The sequence below is a fragment of the Capra hircus genome, chromosome 17 (assembly GCF_001704415.2).
Source record: "Capra hircus breed San Clemente chromosome 17, ASM170441v1, whole genome shotgun sequence".
Classification (NCBI taxonomy): Eukaryota; Metazoa; Chordata; class Mammalia; order Artiodactyla; family Bovidae; genus Capra; species Capra hircus.
The window spans coordinates 55424473-55447057 of NC_030824.1; the positions used below are offsets into that span (position 1 = coordinate 55424473).

At 41.2% G+C, this 22585-nt stretch overlaps 1 protein-coding gene across 1 annotated transcript in view; it reads right to left on the minus strand.

Annotated features, from left to right (window-relative positions):
• INPP4B (inositol polyphosphate-4-phosphatase type II B) overlaps positions 1-22585 on the minus strand; it is a 736226-nt gene that overhangs the window by 303190 nt on the left and 410451 nt on the right. The window contains exon 7 of the mRNA XM_018061563.1: positions 7656-7706. Coding sequence (XP_017917052.1) covers positions 7656-7706 — 51 coding nt within the window. The remainder of the gene's footprint in view (positions 1-7655; positions 7707-22585) is intronic.

The following is a 22585-nucleotide window of genomic DNA, read 5'->3' on the forward strand; positions in this document are numbered from 1 at the left end:
TACAACTTGGTTGTCAGGTTGGAGATACCGGTATGTTAGTAATGATAAGCCCAATTGATTCACATGAAACTCAAAGCGATGGTTTAGACAAGTCGCAAATCCAGAATCACAGAAGACTAAATCATCAGATGAAGAATGTTATGTGAAAACAGAAGATTTGTGGAAACAAAGCTCTGATGACATGAATGATTAGAGTGAACCAAGGCAGAAAAGACATCTATGAGCTGTATGAACAAAGCTTCAGGAAATTTAGGGTGACTTTTCAGTAAGGGGCCAAGCTAGTTGAGGAGATTCCCAGCTGAACAAAAGCATTTACACCACCTCAGCAGAGGCCTACTAGGCTGTCTCTGTGTAAAAGGGCTCCCTCCCAAACACTGCTAGTCTCTATTCCTTATCCTGATATATCATTTCTATTGTTACTTAAATATTATGTATTTAATTGCCTATTTTGCCCTCCCCTCAAAACAGAAATTGAGATTTGAAGTTCCCCAATGAGTTTTGCTTTCTGATAAAACACTGCTTAACATCAGGTGTGTGCTAGTGAGTGACGGTAAATGAATGAACGGATGCATACACATTACCTTTCAAGGAAGTTATTCTATGATACATGGCAGAAAGCCTCCTGCAGACATTTACAAACCATTTAGTGGTAAAGAATCTGCCGACCAACGCAGGAGACGCGAGACATGCAGGTTCTATCCCTGGGTTGGGAAGACACCCCAGAGTAGGAAATGGCAACCCACTCCAGTGTTCTTGCCGGGAAAAATCCCACAGACAGAGGAGCCTGGGGGGCTTATAGTCCATGTGGCCACGAAGAGTCGGATGTAACTGGGCAACTGAGAACATAGTTCACTGAACTGTGGGAAATCAAAACAGTTTTTTAGCCTGCAGATTGTGTACTATGTCAGTGAATTTCACTTTAGCATTTCAGTACTTTGAAGACATGTCTCACTTACTCTTTCACTGGTAATTAGGGGTTTTAATTTAAATTCCACCCCTCACTCATTATCCTCACTCGAGGAAAATGCTTAACTCAGTGGAAATGTCAGTGTCCCCAAAATTCAAGTTATTTCCTCTCTTTGCCTTTTGAGATTTTGAAGGTATAGATGGTTTTAGAATTAAGAAAACAAACTGCACATGCCATGCGTGTTATTGTGGTCTTTTCAGCAATAAAAATGGCAGATGTCCCAGACGGGAATGTAGGAACAGGTGGAGGGGCTATTTTCAGAAATGCTCTACAGACACACCAAGAGACACAGCTGCAAGCAGTCTGTGACCACAAGCCACCGATGTCTCTCCTGCCCACAGACCCAGAGCTACTGAGGAAGCAGGCCCCAGCTCATCCATCTTCTAGCTCAGTCCATTGTTCAGAACATAGGGATTGTATGCTACGCCCATTGCTGCCCTGTGAGAGCTTGCAGTGTGCCAAAAAAGGACGCTCGTGAGTCAGTCCTTTCCATCACAACTGTCAGTGCCATGATTAACATCAAAGGATATTATCCTTTGAGAGAGAGCTTACAGAAATCATACAAGCCATTACAAATCACCTTAGGTATTATGCGTGCTCAGTAGGTAAGTCACGTCCAACTCTTTGCAACCCCATGGACTGCAGCCTACCAGGTTCCTCTGTCCATGGAATTTCCCAGGCAAGAATACTGGCATTGAGTTGCCATTTCCTCCAGGGGATCTTCCCAACCCAGGGGTCAAATCTGCATCTCCTGCTTTAACAGGCAAATTCTTTACCAAGGAGCCACCTGGGAAGCCCAATGATATTATGAAACCATGTCAAACCAGAACAAGTGTTATATATTCTAAATTTTTAAAATTTTATTCTAAAAATAACTATACGTTAGGACTTTATGTTGCAAAAAATGCACTACGACTACCTAGAAGGGTGGGATGCAGGAGAGTGAGAGAGACGCTCAAGATGAAGGGATGTATATATACTTATGGCTGACTCATGTTTTCATATGGCAGAAACCAACACAACATTGTAAAGCAGTTATCCTTCAATTAAAAATTAAAAATAGAATAAAAGGCATTAACAAAATCCCCCAATTTACAGACAGTACATAATTTCACATTGCAATACTGAACAATGGACTTGCCCATACATTTACCTTTTAGTGGGTTTTTTATGTTTGCTTCACTTCAATAAAAATATTAGTAAGATTATGACCTTCCATACCTCAGAAGGTGGAAAACATATCATTCGTTTACATGAATATTCACTGGACTCTTGGTAAAAGAATGGATTAGAGAAAATAGTCTTTTCTATTTCTGCAACTTGAATTCCCATGGAGGGAAAATAGCACCCAGTGCTAATGCAAAAGAAAAACTTAATATGGTTACTTTATCTTCAGTTCAGTTCAGTTCAGTCGCTCTGTCGTGTCCAACTCTTTGCGACCCCATGAATTGCAGCGCACCAGGCCTCCCTGTCCATTACCAACTCCCGGAGTTCACTCAAACTCACGTCCATCGAGTCAGTGATGCCATCCAGCCATCTCATCCTCTGTCATCCCTTTTCCTCCTGCCCCTAATCCCTCCCAGCATCAGAGTCTTTTCCAATGAGTCAACCCTTCACATGAGGTGGACAAAGTACTGGAGTTTCAGCTTTAGCATCATTCCCTCCAAAGAAATCCCAGGGCTGATCTCCTTCAGAATGGACTGGTTGGATCTCCTTGCAGTCCAAGGCACTCTCAAGAGTCCTCCAACACCACAATTCAAAAGCATCAATTCTTCGGTGCTCAGCCTTCTTCACAGTCCAATTCTCACATCCATACGTGACCACTGGAAAAACCATAGCCTTGACTAGACGGCCCTTTGTTGGCAAAGTAATGTCTCTGCTTTTCAATATGCTATCTAGGTTGGTCATACTTTTCTTCCAAGGAGTAAGCGTACTTTATCTTACTGCTATTTTGATCATAATCATAAAATTTAATAAAATTATTTTTAACAAATTTTTATATTCCACATGTAACTTAGGTAACATTTTTATTTCTCCTTCAATGTTGTTTATAAAATTCTTAGACTAAAGGTTTTAAAGCAGAAGCTCCAATATTAGGGGGAAAATTTTTTTAAAAATAGTGACACTAGAATTGGAGGTCTGAAGTGCTATTCTAAAATCAGGATTATATCCAAAAATTAAAATCTGGGCAAATAAATCATTTCTCCAAGCCCGCAGGCTACTTGTCCACTGATGGGCATTGAAGAGCTCTGTAGGTCTGTCTTTTCTCTCACAAACCTAGGAATTGTACAATTTATTCCACCACATTAGGCCTTAGTTTCTGTATGAAACAGTTGCATATGATAATAGTTCTTTCTCACAGTTACTGTTATAAGAATTAAAGTAATCTAGGCAAAGCACTTCGTACATTACTGGGAAAATAGAAACCACTGCATAAATATTAGATTATATAGTGCTTAAGGAAAATATGCCCAGAAGTTAGATGACTTAAACATAAGTCCACTGTAAGTATTTTTGGAAAAGGCAGAGTATTAAAAAATGTATGAGAGAAGTTAGAGAAATTCCAGTTATAAAAAAGGAAAACACATGTTTAAAAATAAAAGTTAGATTCAGGCAAAACATAACTTGAAATAAACTCTAGTGAAAAATAAGTTCTTCTGCCAAATGAGAGAAAGTGAAGAGGAACTAAAGAACCTCTTGATTAAGGTGAAAGAAGAGAGTGAAAAAGCTAGCTTAAAACTCAACATTCAAACAACTAAGATCATGGCATCTGGTCCCATCACTTCATGGCAAATAGATAGGGAAATAATGGAAACAGTGGCAGATTTTATTTTCCTGGGCTCCAAAATCACTGCAGACGGTGACTGCAGCCAATTAAAAGAAGAAAAGCTATGACAAACCTAGACAGTGTGTTAAAAAGCAGAATCATCACTTTACCGACAAAGGTCTGTGTAGTCAAAGCTATGGTTTTTCTAGTAGTCATGTATAAATGTGAGAGTTGGACCATAAAGAAGGCTGAGTACTGAAGAACTGATGCTTTTAAACTATGGTGCTGGAGAAGACTCTTGAGAGTCACCTGGACTGCAAGGAGATCAATCAGTTAATCCTAAAGGAAACCAACCCTAAATATTCATTGGAAGGACTGATGCTACAGTTGAAGATCCAATACTCTGGCCACCTGATGTGAAGAGCTGACTCACTGGAAGAGACCCTGATGCTGGGAAAGATTGAGAGCAGGAGGAGAAGGGGTCGACAGAGGATGAGATGGTTGGATGGCATTATGACTCAATGGACATGAGTTCGAGCAAACTCCAAGAGATAGTGACGGACAGAGAAGCCTGGCATGCAGCAGTCCATGGGGTTGCAAAGAGTTGGATACAACTTAATAACTGAACAACACCCTAGTGAAAGAGATATATGAATGTTATGTGGTTCCTTGCAGTTCATAGTGCTGAGTACACCATAGCTATGATTTTTGTACATCAAATTTTTATTAGATCATGTGGAACGTTTATCAGAGCCCAAGAAATATCTGGATGAAATAAAAAAAAGTTAAGACTTGTGGAGTCTGGATGCATTCAAAGAAAGTTAATACTTGTAGAGACATGGCCCGCCTGTAGATAAAAATCAGGGACCCATAGGAGTTAACTGGCTTACCCCCCGTCACAAGTAATAGGTTGTCTTTACATTTCAACTTGTGTGAACCTCCCAAATTGTTTCAAGTGTTGTCCAGAGCTGCATTATCCAGCTTGAGCACTAGTTTGCGGCTACTGTGAATTGCAATGTGTTCTACATGTAAATACACATCAGAGTTATAAGATGTGATATGAAGAGTGTGACATATATCATTAATGATTTTTACACTGATTACATTTTGAAATAATATTTCTGCATAGATGGGGTTAAATAAAATATTATAATTAATTTCAACTGTATCTTTTTACACTTTTAAAAGCACAGGCTACTAGAAAATTTTAAATTATATATGTAGCACACATTGTATTTCTATTAGACAGTGCTGGTTTTGAGGTTAAATGGATATGTCCGTTATACTCTGTCCTATTCTCATAAAACTATACAGAATAACTGTGGTATAAGTTGTAAAAGGTCTTTGAAAACTTGAAGTTGATATCGTGAGGCTGATACATAACATCCCCTACAAATAACTTACAGGACAGGGCTTTTTTCATACCTTTGTACAAGTATTTTTTCTTCACTCTCAACCCTAACAGACATTGTTGCACAGTCTCCAACCCCACAGGAAGGGTCAGAGCATACATGAAATATTTGGGCTGAAAAAATACATCAGAAAGAAAAAAAAACTGAGAGGAAATCTATTACAATGTGATGAAGAGTCTACAAAAAACATCAAAAAGCACTTTAGGGTGAAGTCATATATATTATAAAATTACATCTTTATTATGAATACACCTGAAAAGTTTTCACAGCACAAATTGGTATCCGCTTGACTAAGTCAGCAACAGAGACGTGGGTGCCTCTGATAGATGCTGCTGAAGAATGCAAAGAAATGTGTGGGACGTATTTCAAAGATTTATAATAAAATGTTTAGCTCATTTTTAAAATAGGAGTACTTAGTGGCTAGAGTTCTTGACACATTGACCAAGAACTTAAATCCTCAAGAATTTTATCAGTATCCAAAAAAAAACTTTCTGAGGGGTGATGAGATGTATATTAACCAGTGGTTCTTCATAGCTTCTCAAGGTGTGGCAATTCTTCCCTATCAGAATACCATGTATTCTGAGAATGTTAGAAAGCCAAGGCATGCTTTAAAGTGTTAGTTGCTCGGCCATGTCTAACTCTTTGCAACCTCATGGACTGTAGCCCACTGGGCTCCTCTGTCCATGGAATTCTCCAGGCAATAATACTGGAGTGGGGTGCCATTCCCTTCTCCAAGGAATCTTCTTGGTGCAGGAATTGAACCTGGGTCTCCTGAACTGCAAACAGATTCTTTACCATCTGAGCCACCAAGGAAGCCCCCAAAGCATGCTGACTTATTCTTATTTAGGCTCATGCTTATCATGCTTGAGATATAGTTCAGCAATATAACTGCCATTTCACTGATATCTGATGTGTCAGAAAATGTACTAGATTCTTATCATATTATGTGATTATCTTTGGACATACCCTCCCTTTGTATTCTGGTGGTCTAAACAAATACAAGATAGTTGGCAAACCAAAGTCTTGGAATGGGAGATAGCACCAGTAGGGAGCTGCAGCTGGGCAGGGAGACTGCATGGGGCCTGCTGGGAGGGAAGCCTGAGGCTGGAAGGACTCGCCAGTCCCTTGCGGAAAGGCATAGAAGCCCATGCAGTCTTGGCAGTGACATTGGTGGTGGAAGTAAGAAGAGTAAAAGAGGCTAAAGGGACAGACAGGAAACAAAGCACGAAAATTCTCTTGAACCGGAGTTATTCAACCTGCCCCAGGAAGAAACTTGAAGTCAGTGTTCAGCATGAGCGAGCATGAAGCACCGTTTTCCTTTGCCTTCGCTAACAGATGCAGAGGAGGCCGACTCACTTCTCAGCCAGTTCATGCTTTCTGGATGGCCCCCTTTGGCCAGTTGGAATGGCAGCTATGGCCAATGAGGAAGTGAATGCTACCTAGTATAGGGTTCCCCACACCCACCGGAAGAAGGCTGCTAATTGCATGTAGGACTTCAGGGAATTTCAAATCCGCCTTTCAGTTGGCTCAGCCACAGGGTCTCTTAGACTCAACTTATTTCTGGACTTTTTCCTCCTTTCTGAATTCCAGATCCCAGGGACAAGCCTCCTGGGCTATCGTTTCAAGAGCTTCCACTGCCTTGTCTAAGCAAAATCACCTATTAACCTCTTGTTCTCCCAACTTCTAAAAGCTGAAGAGGCGATGGTTCCGATGCAGCAGGAAAACCTTAGCTGGATCTCCCAACACTGGGCCATACTTTGGTGGCAGTTTTTCTTTGACCTGTGCTCAAGGAGATCAAACCAGTCAATCCTAAGGAAAATCCATCCTGAATATTCATTGGAAGGACTGACGCTGAGGCTGAAACTCCAAAACTTTGGCCACCTGACATGAAGAACTGACTCACTGGAAAAGACCCTCATGCTGGGAAAGACTGAGGACAGGAGGAGAAGGGGAAGGCAGAAGATGAGATGGTTGGATGGCATCACCGACTCAATGAATATGAGTTTGAGCAAACTATGGAAGATAGTGAAGGACAGGGAAGCCTGGAGTGCTGCAGCCCATGGGGTTGCAAAGAGTTGGACGTGACTAAATGACTAAACTCAATGGTGTTGAAGCCGCAGGGAGCAGAAACGTCACAGTCCCATGGCCAGGGCCAGTTAGTCCTCGGTCTCCTTGCTGGGGAGGTAGAACTCACATCTTCAATTGCCCAGCCTCCTGTTGGTCCAGGAATGTTGGTTCCAATGGCATCTCAGTTTCCTGCAGGGCCATTTCTAGACTTTTCTCTAGCCACCTGAACTAAAGATGAATTCACATCATGATGATTTTCAGGAGAAAAGGAATGAAGTCCATGCAATTCAGCAAATATGTGACAATGTCTCCTTGCATATTCACACCCAGTTAATGTAACTCAGTTTTACTTGTCAGCTACCAGGCAGCAGGCCAGAGAAAAATCCAAATGATTAGCTTAGAAGCAACAAGTCTGCCTTTTGGAAACCTAAGAAACACTTACCCCAACCTCTGGTGCGGGATCCTTGTGTTCAGGTACAACACTGGTTCGAACCTAAGGAGAAAAACAAACATTTTCTGAACCACTTTCAGAGTAGAAACCAGTGCGGAAGCGTCATATAGGGGTCCTTTTCATTTTCCTTTATCTGGCATCACTTCAGACTCTGTGGTTAATCATTACTGAAGGTACTTGTGTATAGCTTCCACCATGGGCAGCTACAAAGCTGTCCTTTCATAGTTCCTAAAATTCCTGATGCCCCTAAGTAGACAGAGCTGCCAGAATCCTCAGCTCAACACTCCTTGTCAAATACAGAGATATCAGGGCTTTAGGTGAATCACTGTTAATCTCCTGGAAAAGCAACCTTCATTCAGCATTCCAGGGAAAGAACAGAGTGACCTAGAGAATGCTGTTGCATGCATGCTTATACATATTTATTCTCTGCATAAGAACCAAGACGCACCATCCTTTTAGGATACGCCTCCCACTTAAGAATTCTCAGCCAGATTTTGAGATAACTGCATCCAGATTCATCTGAAACTAATTCTCAATTGTGGAAGAGAAAAAATGATGGTAGTGATTTAGTTGCTAAGTTGTGTTTGACTCTGTTGCGACCCCATGGCCATTAGCCCACCAGGCTCCTCTGTCCAAGAGATTCCCCATGCAAGAATACTGGAGTGGGTTGCCATTTCCTACTTCAGGCGAACTCCCCAACCAAGAGATCAAGCCCCTGTCTTCTGCATTGTAGGTGGTCTCCTGCATTGCAGGCAGATTCTTTACCACTGAGACACCACGGAAGCCCCAAAGAGGAAAATAGTATAAAATAGTCATCTGGGGAAGATTTTCTTATGTTTCAAAAGCATTCCAGGTGAAAAAAATCAACTCCTTACATAATAAGTAGACATACTCTTCTCCTGAGTGGTGATCCTCAACCCTGGTTGTACATTACAATTACCCGAGGCTCTTTCAAAATATCTTGTGTTCTTTCCTGGCCCAGGTTATTGACTCTGATGTATTGCTACTGAGTCTATGATTATCTATTAAAACTTTTTTCAGATAAAAAGAAATCACAATTATCTTTCTCACTTAAGAAAAAGCAGTAAAAGCAAGAAGAAAACATAAATCCTAAATCTACTATATCTAAATTTACAGCAAAGATGTGCTAAACAAGTTAAATGAATTCAGAGCAATATACAAGAACACTGTGCTTATCTGGAGAGCAGAGACAGATGGGAGAGAGGAACCCAGGAACATATAATGGATCAACATTTTAGGGGGTCATTTAAACAACATCCCTTTGGGCGTGCAGCAATGGCAATCCTATTCTTTGTTTCTTTATGACAGATCCAGCATTATCACTTGTGTAATTTGTCAGTCATTACGACTCAAAATCGTTCACCAGAGCACAAAACAATGACAGGAGAGATCCCAACAGGGTAAACAACATAATTTACAGCACACACTCTGGGTTTCATGACAGAGTGCTCACTAGTTAAGGGCATTTCCAGGTTGGTGGCTGCATTAACATTCTTTGGTCCAGAATGTTCACATATACCTTCAGTCTCATTATCTGGAAATCATTAGCTGGCCTCAGAGGATAAAGAAACTCAGAAACTATATATTAATACATGGCAAGCTGTAATGTAATGTGTGTGCGTGTATGTATAGGTAGACTAAAGACAGTATGTGTGTGTGTGTGTGTGTGTACGTATATGCAGACTATATACTAGCAATATATATAGTGAATATTCACATATATGCAACCCATATACACATATATATGTGTATATGTATCATCATTTTAAGAAAATATTTGACATCTAAAAGCATTAACCAAGGACATATGTTTGAATGTAGAAAGAAAGCAAAAGAAGTAAAAAAAAAAAAAATGGTGAGAGTAAACATACATAGGACTACATAAAGTGAGTGTATGTATAAATATATATAAATATATATACACTATGTAATATAATATTGGACAAAGGTATAAAAATACTGACAATTGTTGCAACCTAGTCGTTAAACTCCTAAATTTATACTGGTTTTATCAGTAGAACATTTATACCTTATTAATATGAATGAACTGCATAGAGAAAAAAAGATTCTTAACCCAAAGTTGCAAACCATGAAAATGTCTAAAGCTATTCACTGACCAGTTTGCATATTCAGTGTGTGTGTGTATGTGTGTGTGTGTGTGTATGTGTGTGTGTGTCTGCCTGTCTCTCTGTGTGTACATGTGCAAACAGGAGGGAAAGACAGAGTGAGCTTCACTTTACGTAACAGAAGTATTTTTAAAACGTATCTGTACTTCATATTTTCCTGTACCGTGGCACGTTTAAATCACAAGAGGAACTCTTAAGTTAGAGGAACTTAAAGACAAAATAATAAACAAATTTCAAATTTTATAAAGTCAAATTTGTATAGGAAATGTTTGTTTAAATCAGTTTATATGTAGAGTTTTAATTTATATATTTAAGATCAATACCACTGCGGTGACAGTATATAGGTTACAAATCGACCATGCTTTTCTTACATAATATACATCCCTCCTCACAGTGAAAACACTGGGTTTGTCAGTGAATAAGGTCCCATTCCTTCTCTTGGGGACTTCAGAGTCTAGTGGGCAGCATAAATGTATGAACAATCCAGGACAATGTAGTAAGTTCTAAAATGAAAATGTGGGTACATTCCTGTCTTAATGCAGAGTGAAGAGTAACTGATGCAGCCTGTAAGTATCAAGAAAGGCTTCACAACAGAGGAGGTCTGCGTTTTGAAAGGTGAGTAGGAGTCTGAGGCAAAGGAGAAGGTGGCCAAGCAAACAAGGTGTTATGTAGCAGGCATGGAGTCATAAAGACCCATCTGTGTTTGGAAAAGAGTGAGTATTCAGAAGACACTCTAACATGGGTCCTCTAAGGACACAAGAGTCAACTCGGTTTGGGGAGAGAGATCATATGTTATGGAACTGGAGCTGTATACAATTTCTAGACAATAGGACAATTTTTTAAAAAGTATTTCTTATTTATTTGGCTGTGCCAGGTCTAAGTTGCAGCACATGGGATCTTTGATCTTCACTGTGGCATGCAGGATCTAGTTCCCCAACCAGGGATCAAACCCAGGCCCCCTGCATGGGGACCACGGAGTCTCAGCCACTGGACCATTAAGGAAGTCCCCTCCTGGATCATTCAAACTCTGCCCAGAGTCATGCTGGGGGATTATTTAACCTCCTTATTCCAGTCGTCTTTTCCCTTTACATCAGTTATCTCTAACATGGGGTTAATAAGAGACTCCATAGGTGATTGTGAGTGAGACATCTTTCCAGCACTTAGAACAGTATGGGACACAGAGAGGAAAGGAGGAAGAAACAAGAGAGAAAAAGGGAAGGAAGAAGAGAGAAAATTGCAGGGGGAGAGAAAGAGACGGAAGAGATGACAGAGAAAAGATGGAGGAAGCAGAGAGACAGAGAGACGGAGACAGGACTGAGAGAGGAATATGTCACTGAAAAAAAAAAAAAAAAAACCCCATAAATAAACCCTAGACAGATTTAGCAGAGACCTCTTGGTGAGAAAGGGATGAAGCAATAACTGTCTCTATAGCATCTGGAATATTCCAGTTCATCAGCAATGCCATGCCTCCTGAGATTTGCTGGTCTTCTTTATAAATTCATTTTTCCTTTTTTGGTCTTATTAGCAGTTCTTCGCCCTGTTTTGCTTCACCATACCCCTCCCCCATCCCCTCCTGGGACATAAGAATGTCTGCCTGGCTACATATTTAAAGTTCTTACAACTTCCTTTTGTCTGGACTTTTACGATATCAACAAATAAAGCAAGAAAGATCAATTCCTAGGAGTGGTCATGGAGAAAATTATATATTCCATCTTGAATATTTCTTAAGATTCCTGTAAAACAAATTCATTTCCTTCTCTATCAACTTTATAAACTCAACCTTCTACATACTAAATTCACCCTGAAAAAAAAGAAACAAAGGAAAATCAGGTAGCAGATAGTGACGGCCACTCTTTCATCAAATTCTGAGTGACTTATTCATGAGCTAATTGTTCAATTAAGAGGCCCCTTGGGCTACCCCTGCTGCGGCTGAATAAAGCACTCCACAAGTTGATATAAGAAGCTGTTCTTAAATGAGTCACCCTTGTTATAAAGAGCCTAGGCATGTGCCTTAAGCATAGGAAGAGGGTGATTGCTGTATTTTTTCATATGTGAGTGGCGCTAGGTTATTGTTAGGTATCCAGATCCACGGAAGAAGAGGCCACGCACCGAGGTGTCCAAGCCTGGACTTCATTGGTAGGTGAGGAAGAAGCAATCTTTCCCTGCAGGGTCCCAGCTGGAAGGAAGAGGGGAAGGTGTTGGCAGCAGTGGAGAAACACACTTGGAACTTCAAGGGGAAAACCCAGATCCTTTCTGCAGACTATTGTCAAATCCAGGAAGGTCTCCTGTAACGAATGTGTCATTGAAACATGCCCTTTTTTCTAACAAAAATGTTACTACAATTCTCTGTATCTCAAATTAAAATATATAAAACCATCAGATTTACTTGTTCCACTTGGAATGAGATAAAGAATAACCTTACTATAACAAACGCATGGAAACCTGATCACAAGAGAAATGTCTGGCTCCCCTCCAAGTCCTGTACAAGTTCACAAAAATGCACTGTTTTATAGTCAAAGAGATAGAATATGGCTATTTTTAAAAAAATATTGTTTTTAAAAAATGCTAACAGAGCTCAGAGCTGGAAGCAATCTTAGGCATTATTTATTGGGCAATGTTTCTTAAACTCTAGCATACGCAGTCATCACTCACTGATTTGCAGCTGGTTAGCAGGATGGTCTGAGGGCCATCCCATTAAGCTTGTTACAGAAATGCAGACTCTCAGGCCCCTTCCAGACATATTGAAAGCGAAGTATTAGTCACTTAGTTGTGTCCGACTCTTTGTGACCCCATGGACTGTAGCTTGCCAGACTCCTCTGTCCATGGGATTCTCCAGAAAAGAATACTGGAATGGGTAGCCATTCCCTTCTCCAAAGGATCTTCCCAACCCAGGGATCAAACCAGGGTCTCCTGCATTGCAGGCGGTTTCTTTACAGTCTGAGCCACCAGGGCAGCCATCCTGAACCAGTCTTCATTTCATTAAGATCCCCGGGTAATTCATATGCCTGCTAAAGTTTGAGGTCTAGCCCATCTGGTCAAAGCTATGGTTTTTCCAGTAGTCATTTATGGAGAGTTGGACCATAAAGAAGCTGAGCACCGAAGAACTGATGCTTTCCAATTGTGGTGCTGGAGAAGACTCTTGAGAGTCCCTTGGACAGCAAGGAGATTAAACAAGTCAATTCTAAAGGAATCAACCCTGAATATTCTTTGGAAGGACTGATGCTGAAGCTTAAGCTCCAATACTCTGGCCACCTGATGTGAAGAGCTAACTCACTGGAAAAGACCCTGATGCTGGGAAAGACTGAGGGCAAAAGGAGGAGCAGGACAGCAGAGAAAGACATGGTTGGATAGCATCACTGACTCTATAAACATGAATCTGAGCAAACTCTGGGAGATAGTGAAGGACAGGGAAGCCTGGTGTGCTGCAGTCCATGGGGCTGCAAAAAGTCAGACATGACTTAGCACTGAATACACACACACTAGAATGCTTATGAGTGAAACAGCCACAGATGACAATGGTAGATATTCATTTGCACCTAAAAATGCCTAATAAGGAAGGGAATTTGTCTTCTGGTTATGAAGGCACTTAGCAACTTTGTTAAATGTCAAGCATCTATAAAAGCTCCAGATACTATCTGTTCCAGAAATATCCTTTCCTTTGCTATGCTTTACTGTACCATGCTATGGAGGAGAGGCTGCTCTGGTCATTAAGTCAGGGATTGATGTGAGACAGAGTTGAGCTGGAAAGACTCAGTGTTTCAGGCTGAATCCCCACCTTCTACCCCTACCTCCTAACCCTTCACTCCCCAACACAGTCTCAGTTTCATATTCTGAAGCCCTAATCACAACATCTTGGAAATGACTACAATTGGAGATACGGTAATTAGGTTTAAATGAGACCACTAGGATGGGGTCCTAATGCAATAGGACCAGTGCCCTGATGAGAAGAGGAAGACACACCAGAGGTGCAAACACAAAGTGAGGATCAAGTGAAGAATCAGCAGAGGACTTCCTGGTGGTCCAGTGGTTAAGACTTAACCTTCCGACGTACGCAGATGCAGGTCTGATCCCGGCTCAGGGAGCTAGGATGCCACATGCCTCATGGCCAAAGAACCAAAAACATAAAACAGAAGCAATATTGTAACAAATTCAATGATGACTTTTAAAATGGTCCAAATCAAAGGAAAAAAAACCAACAACAAACCCACAATCTGCAAGGAGGGTGGTCAACTGCAAGTCAAGGAGAGAGGTCTCAGAAAACCTCATCCCTGCTGACACCTTGATCTCGGACTTCCAGAGGCCAGAAATGCGAGAAAATAAATTTCTGCTCTTTAAGCCACTCCGTCTGCGGCACTTGGTCACGGTAGCCTTAGCAAACTAAGACACTCAGTCTATCTGTGTTGTAAGGTATAGCCCTCAGTAGAGAGCCTAATTCGCCTTTGCTCCTCAGCCCTTGAAAGGATGCTGGAGATTCTCAGATGTCTCAGTGGACCACTGCTGCACTGAACCTCAGCTTCAGCATCTGTCTTCAGAGACAGAGCAGCCATACATTTGAGTCCCTTTTGTTCTCTAAGTTTGTTATTTCAGCTACACATGAAAACCCGAATCTGCTGGCTTCTGAGCCAGCTGGCTGCCTTGTGTTTAGTCAAGACAGATACTCAGGCTTCCAGCTACAGAGAGAAAATCTGTTCATTGCCCGCAGGTGAAAAATGGCTTTTTAGTCACTCAGCATCAATTCACCACTCCCTCTAGGACTGGGGCTCTTGCTTGGTTTTGGTCCCTTTGCCCGGTTCCCTAAACACTGTGAAATGGTGGGAGGTTCCACCCTGCTTTTTTTTTATAAACCTTTGGCCTGGTTCTTCGGCTCCTGCCAGGGTCAGGATTCAGCTAGTCTCTTCTGAGAAAATAATGACCATTAATTTGAGGACCCTCAAGACTCAGTTTCTCACACCAACCAATACAGCTGCTGAAAGCTCAGCTAATTTCTCTTTCTCTGGGCAGCAGCCCTCTGTCCAGGTGAAGTCCTGTTCTTTAGCCCACTCTCAGAATCACCAAAGGCCTGGGGAGGAGAATACACATACTCCTGATAGCTCAACTCTGAAAGGTCCTCCTTTCTCTGGAATTTTAGTTTTCTTGAATCTGCCTGCAATTCAGGAGATGCAAGTTCAACCCCTGCGTTGGGAAGATCGCCTAGCAGAGGAAATGACAACCTACTCCAATATTCTTACCTGGAGAATCCCATGGACAGAGGAGACAGGCAGGCTACTGTCCATGAGGCAGCAAAGAGTCAGACATGACTGAGCACGACCATGTTAGTTATTACTATCATGGCTTGATGATGTTTTCAAACATGACTTTTGTAACATTTGACTCATTTCTATGTGGTGTCAGAGAGAGTTGCTGATCCCAGCTACCACATCCTAAGCCAACTAAATTTTTTTTTTAATATCTGAAAGCTACTGCAAAGCTAAGGAATCTTCCAAACACACAATTACAAAATGAAAAAAAAAAAAAAAAGATCAACAGAGCATAGTAGTTAAATATGATTGGAGGGGGAAAGGGACGCCATTATATGTTGGTCTATTGAGTAAAGTGAAAGTGAAAGTGTTAATCACTCAGTCGTGTCCAAGCATGTGTGACCCCATGGACTACAGCCCACCAGTCTCCTCTGTCCATGGAATTTTCCAGGCAAGAACACTGGGGTGGGTAGCCATGCCTTTCTCCAGATCTTCCTGACCCAGGGATCTAACCCACATCTCCTGTGCCTCCTGAATTGCAGCCAGATTCTTTACAGTCTGAGCCATCAGGGAAGCCCAGTCTACTGAGTGAAGTCTTCAGTAAACCAGTTAAAAATGCATAACTGCAGGTAGTTCTCTTAGTAAAAGCAGTTAATCCTGAAGCCTGAACACTATCCAAAAAGGATCCAATGAGCAATGAGTGTGACTTGCAATCCCGGCCTTCGCTAGGCAAATGCGATCATCTTTCACGTGTCAAAACGTGTCATGTAAATGATGTACACAGGAACATTCTAGAGATTTCCAAGCAAAAAGAGATCCCAGCGAGAAAAATGTAAACACTCTTAGTTTGGATGCATTCAATCTTAGAGGATGTACACAGGAACATTCTAGAGATTTCTAAGCAAAAAGAGATCACAGTGAGAAAAATGTAAACACTCTTAGTTTGGATGCATTCAATCTTAGAGGTCTTCCAGAAAGAGACTCACAGACTTATGAGCTTATGATCGCTGGGGGGAAGGAAGGGGACATGGGGAAGGGATAGTTAGGGAGTTTGGGGTTGCCGTGTACACACTGCTATATTTAAAATGGATAACCAGCAAGGACCTACTGTATAGCACACGGAATTCTGCTCAGTGCTATCTGGCAGCCTGCACGGGAGGGGAGTTTGGAGGAGAATGTATACATGTATATGCATGGCTGAGACCTTTCGCTGCTCGCCTGAAACTGTTGCAACATTGTTTGTTAATTTGCTTTACCCTCCAGTGTTCTTGCCTGGAGAATCCCAGGGATGGGGGCGCCTGGGAGGCTGCAGTCTATAGGGTCGCACAGAGTCGGACATGACTGAAGTGACTTAGCAATAGCAAAAAAATACAAAAATAATGGCACCCCACTCCAGTACCCTTGCCTGGAAAATCCCATGGACAGAGGACCCTGGAAGGCTGCAGTCCATGGGGTCGCTGAGGGTCGGACACGACTGAGCGACTCACTTTCACTTTTCAATTTCATGCATTGGAGAAGGAAATGGCAACCCACTCCAGTGTTCTTGCCTGGAGAATCCCAGGGATGGGGGCGCCTGGTAGGCTGCTATCTATGGGGTCACACAGAGTCGGACACAACTGAAGCGACTTAGCAGCAGCAGCAGCAATCCAAAAAAAAAAAAAAAAGTTTAAAAATATCTTAAAGGATTCCCATGTCTTTAAGGCAGTGATGTTCACACCACAGACTTCTGGTAACATGAGTCCCTTTATGCTTAATTGGTGGCTCCTTAGGACTGTTAATTTCACCAACTGAATGTGACGTTATGCTAAATTCTACCAGTCATATAGGAGTCATGTGGTTCTTTACATTAATGGTGACTGAAAACGTGGCTCTGGAGTCATATAACTCTGGGTAACCCTGCCATTATCCACATTTTATACCATTTCCCTTTCCAACTCTTACAGAGATCTATTATAGGCTGGTGGAAAAAAAAAAAAAGAAGAAGAAGTACTGAATAGCCAAAATATCTTTAGACATTGTCTTCCTTTGTTGGAGAGTTACTGAAAAATATAAGTTCTGCTGAAAATAAAAGATGCTAAAACTGAGGTCTAGTTTTCATGAAATCAAAAGGTCTCTCTATTGCTGTTCTGTGAGTAAATCCTCTGCCTTTCAGACTCTACTCCTGGCTCCTCCTAAAAGGGTCACCAGGCTAGGAAAGGCACCACTGGTCAGAGCCCATGGGGTGTCCCGCACTGCGTCTCAGAGTCAAGACCTGCCCTGGGCACTCACCTAAAACAGGACAAAATTCAAAAGAGCTGTACAATTTAAGGCCAAAGTTCTTTTTTTTTTTTTTTTTTTTTTGAGAGGTGGGTATTGGCATATATACGTTACTCTGTATAAAATAGATAACTAAGAAGAACCTACTGTAAAGCACAGGGACCCTACTCAATGCTCTGTGATGTCCTAAATGGGAAGGAAATCCAAGGAAGAAGGGATATATGTATATGTCTGGCTGATTCCCTTTGGTGTACAGCAGAAACTAACACAAAATTGTAAAGCAACTCTATCCCAATAAACAATAAATTAAACTCAAAAACAGATATTTAGCTATTTTTAAAACAGGAATAAAGGACTCTTTATACCACAAAAACAGAATATAAAAATGTGTTTATAGGCACCAAAGATATTAACTAATAATCTGCTAAACAACTGCTCATTATAGTTGAGAATTCAACTCCTGCTGACTTCCAAAGCCCCATATGAGATTATTAACATTTCAGGACACAGATCACTCAATTCAAGTATCATATATCCATATTAATAGCTTTTTGGTAAGGTCAAACCTCCATCACTGTTTTCATTTCCCTTCCTCTATTTCTCCACTTATCCAACATACAAAAATAATTGTACCATCATTCTGAAAAAGGAAAAGAAAGTCAATGGGAGCTGATCTGTTGATCCCAGCACGAGACCTGGGTTGAATATGTGCTACCCTAGAAACTTTCTACCCTACAAAGAAATAATAAAAATCTGTAGTTGATAAAGAAGGATAACAGAATCAATGGAAGTAACTATTTTCTTGCCCTGTGGGTTAAATATTTCAGAGGCACATGTATCAATTTGTTTTTTACTTAGATTATCTCACTTAATTCCTTAGTTCTGGGTTTATATTATTAGTCTCTGGCCCATTTTACAGATGAGAGAACCCAGATTCAGAAAACTGGAGTGATTTGCCCACTTCAGTAGCAAGTTACACTCAGATTTGAAATGCTCTGCTTAAAGCATCTGCATCCCTTCCATGACAGTGTGCCTTTTCTGAGTCCAGACTAGTGGTGACTTTAATCGTCTTCCCCAGGGCTGCTTAATGAGTTTTAAAAACCAAAAATCTATTAGCCTCGGGGAATAGAAACAGACACAATTCATCACATTACCAGACTCAAAAACACCGTCCTTAATATATTAACAGCCCCCAATTAAGATCAGAGTCATGAGTTAATGAATGAGCCATTAGACAGAGAACAGTAATATCAACACAAGCACATATCTATTAATATGTTGCTCAGTAAAAGTCAATTAGTCCCAGCACTGTAAAGGCTAAATAATTTCTAGGTAGCTTTAAAACGAAATTATTGTGATATCACTTAGTATTTTAAGAGTTCACTTATAACTCAGTCTTTCATAACCCCAATCAAAAGATCACCAAGACCAGAGTAAAGAGCAACTGATTGATAAGATCAATTCACAAAGTACATTTTTTCCAACAAATTGGAAAAAAAGTGGTGTACATAGACACAGAGGGAAGAGGCTTTTATTGTATCTATCCAATGAAGTGTTGTGGTCATCTATTCTATTATCACATAACTCTCTTTCTCTATGGAATTCCACCAAAGTATTGGATTGGCCAAAAAGTTCGTTCAGGCTTTTCTGTATGAGGTTATACAAAAATCTAAATGAACAAACTTTTTGGCCAACCCAACATCTAATAATTTATTCAGTCATTAGGTCTCAGTATTGGCTGCACTTGACAACCACCTGGAGAAGCTTTAAAAATGCTTTAAAAAATTCTTTATGTTCCCTTAATTAATGGTTTCTAATCACTCAGAATTGTTTTTCATTGCTTTCCCTTCTCATTCACTCCACAAACCACCTTATGAGATAGCCGAGGCTAATACCTGAAGTTCCTTTCAACCTGCCTGAAAACAAAACTCCAAAACACATTAAGTTTCTCCCCAGGTTACGCGGCTGCTCCATAAAAGGGCTAGCATTTCAACACAAGTCTGTGTTCTGAAACCAGTGTTCTCAACCCCTCCATTGCTGTGTTGTTTGCAGCTTAGGCTGAAATGAGAGTTCACATCCACGACAGTGGACTAAAGGCAATGTAGAGAAATCGAAACAAAACTCTGCAGTTTCTCAGCAGCACAGGGAAATGCGACTGTGGCATCTCAAACTGGAATGGGGGAAGATACTTCTCAAAGAACCACTATTATGAAAGAAATAGAGGAAAACAATAGAATGGGAAAGACTAGAGAACTCTTCAAGAAAATTAGAGATACCAAGGGAGAAGGCAATGGCACCCCACTCCAGTACTCTTGCCTGGAAAATCCCATGGACAGAGGAGTTTGGTAGGCTGTAGTCCACGGGGTCGCGAAGACTTGGACATGGCCGAGTGACTTCACTTTCACTTTTCGCTTTCATGCATTGGAGAAGGAAATGGCAATCCACTCCAGTGTTCTTGCCTGGAAAATCCGAGGGACGGGGGAGCCTGGTGGGCTGCCGTCTATGGGGTCACACAGAGTCGGACACGATTGAAGTGACTTAGCAGCAGCAGCAGCAAGGGAACATTTCATGCAAAGATGAGCACAATAAACAGAAGAAATGGTATGGAACTAAGAGAAGCAGAAGATATTAAGAAGAGGTGGCAAGAATACACAGAAGAACTATACAAAAAAGATCTTAATGACCCAGATAACCATGACAGTGTGACCACTCACCTAGAGCCAGACATCCTGGAATGAGAAGTCAAGTGGGCCTTAGGAAGCATCACTATGAACAAGCATAGTGCAGGTGATGGAATTCCAGTTGAGCTATTTCAAATCCTAAAAGATGATGCTGTGAAAGTGCTGCACTCAATATGACAGCAAATCTGGAAAACTCAGCAGTGGCCACAGGACTGGAAAAGGTCAGTTTTCATTCCAATCCCAAAGAAAGGCAATGCCAAAGAATGTTCAGACTATCGCATAATTGGACTCATCTCACACGCTAATAAAGTAATGCTCAAAATTCGCCAAGCCAGGCTTTAGCAGTACGTGAACCATGAAGTTCCAGATTTTCAAGCTGGATTTAGAAAAGGCAGAGGAACCACAGATCAAATTGCCAACATACAGTGGATCATCGAGAAGGTAAGAGCAAGAGAGTTCTAAAAAAAATCTACTTTTGCTTTATTGATTATGCCAAAGCCTTTGACTGTGTGGATCACAATAAACTGTGGAAAATTCTGAAAGAGATGGGAATACCAGAACACCTGATCTGCCTCTTGAGAAATCTGTATCCACATCAAGAAGCAACAGTTAGAACTGGACATGGAACAACAGACTTGGTCCAAATCAGGAAAGAAATACATCAAGGCTGTATATTATCACCTTGCTTATTTAACTTATATGCAGAGAACATCATGAGAAATGCTGGGCTGGATGAAGCACAAGCTGGAATCAAGATTGCCAAGAGAAGTATCAATAACCTCAGATATGCAGATGACACCACCTTTACGGCAGAAAGTGAAGAGGAACTAAAAAGCCTCTTGATGAAAATGAAAGAGGAGAGTGAAAAAGTTGGCCTAAAACTCAACATTCAGGAAACTAAGATCATGGCATCCGGTCCCACCACTTCATGGCAAATAGATGGGGAAACAATGATTTTTTGGGGCTCCAAAATCACTGCAGATGGTGACTGCAGCCATGAAATTAAAAGATGCTTGCTCCTTGGAAGAAAAGCTATGACCAACCTAGACAACATATTTAAAAGCAGAGACATTAGTTTACCAACAAAGGTCCATCTAGTTAAAGCTACAGTTTTTCCAGTAGTCATGTATGGATGTGAGTTGGACTACAAAGAAATCTGAGCATCAAAGAACTGATGCTTCTGAACTGTGGTGTAGGAGAAGACTCTGGAAAGTCCCTTGGACTGCAAGGACATCCAACCAGTCCATCCTAAAGGAAATCAGTCCTGAACATTCATTGGAAGGACTGATGCTGAAGCTGAAACTCCAATACTTTGGCCACCTGATGTGAAGAACTGACTCATCTGAAAAGATCCTGATGCTGGGAAAGACTGAAGGTGGGAGGAGAAGGATGACAGAGAATGAGATGGTTGGATGGCATCACCCACAGGATGGACATGAGTTTTAGTGGGTTCCAGGACTTGGTGATGGACAAGGAAGCCTGGGGTCCTGCAGTCCATGGGGTTGCAGAGTCGGACATGACTGAGCAACTGAACTGAACTCTAGGTCTTCTGCGGGATGCACTCAGTTCAGTTCAGTTCAGTTGCTCAGTCATGTCCGACTCTTTGCGACCCCATGAATCACAGCATGCCATGGCTCCCTGTCCATCACCAACTCCCGGAGTTCACTCAGACTCATGGCCATCGAGTCCGTGATGCCATCCAGCTATAGCATCCTCTGTCGTCCCCTTCTCCTCCTGCCCCCAATCCCTCCCAGCATCAGAGTCTTTTCCAATGAGTCAACTCTTTGCATGAGGTGGCCAAAGTACTGGAGTTTCAGCTTTAGCATCATTCCTTCCAAAGAAATCCCAGGGCTGATCTCCTTCAGAATGGACTGGTTGGATCTCCTTGCAGTCCAAGGGACTCTCAAGAGTCTTCTCCAACACCACAGTTCAAAAGCATCAATTCTTCAGCACTCAGCTTTCTTCACAGTCCAACTCTCACAGCCATACATGACCACAGGAAAAACCATAGCCTTGACTAGACGGACCTTAGTCGGCAAAGTAATGTCTCTGCTTTTCAATATGCTCTCTAGGTTGGTCATAACTTTTCCTCCAAGGAGTAAACGTCTTTTAACTTCATGGCTGCAGTCACCATCTGCAGTGATTTTGGAGCCCCCAAAAATAAAGACTGACACTGTTTCCACTGTTTCCCCATCTATTGCCCATGGAGTGATGGGACCAGATGCCATGATCTTTGTTTTCTGAATGTTGAGCTTTAAGCCAACTTTTTCACTCTCCTCTTTCACTTTCATCAAGAGGCTTTTTAGTTCCTCTTGACTTTCTGTCATAAGGGTGGTGTCATCTTCATATCTGAGGTTATTGATATTTCTCCCAGCAATATTGATTCCAGCTTGTGCTTCTTCCAGTCTAGCGTTTCTCATGATGTACTCTGCATAAAAGTTAAATATGTAAAACAATGGCATTCTCCCTATATTCTTTTTAGTTTTCCAAAACAATTAATTTTAAAAAACATGTAATATATATGCTAACATTGGTTTATTATTAGCTATTTTAAGTGAATATGTATTTTTTTCATTCTCTAAGTTTTAATTTTTAATGTG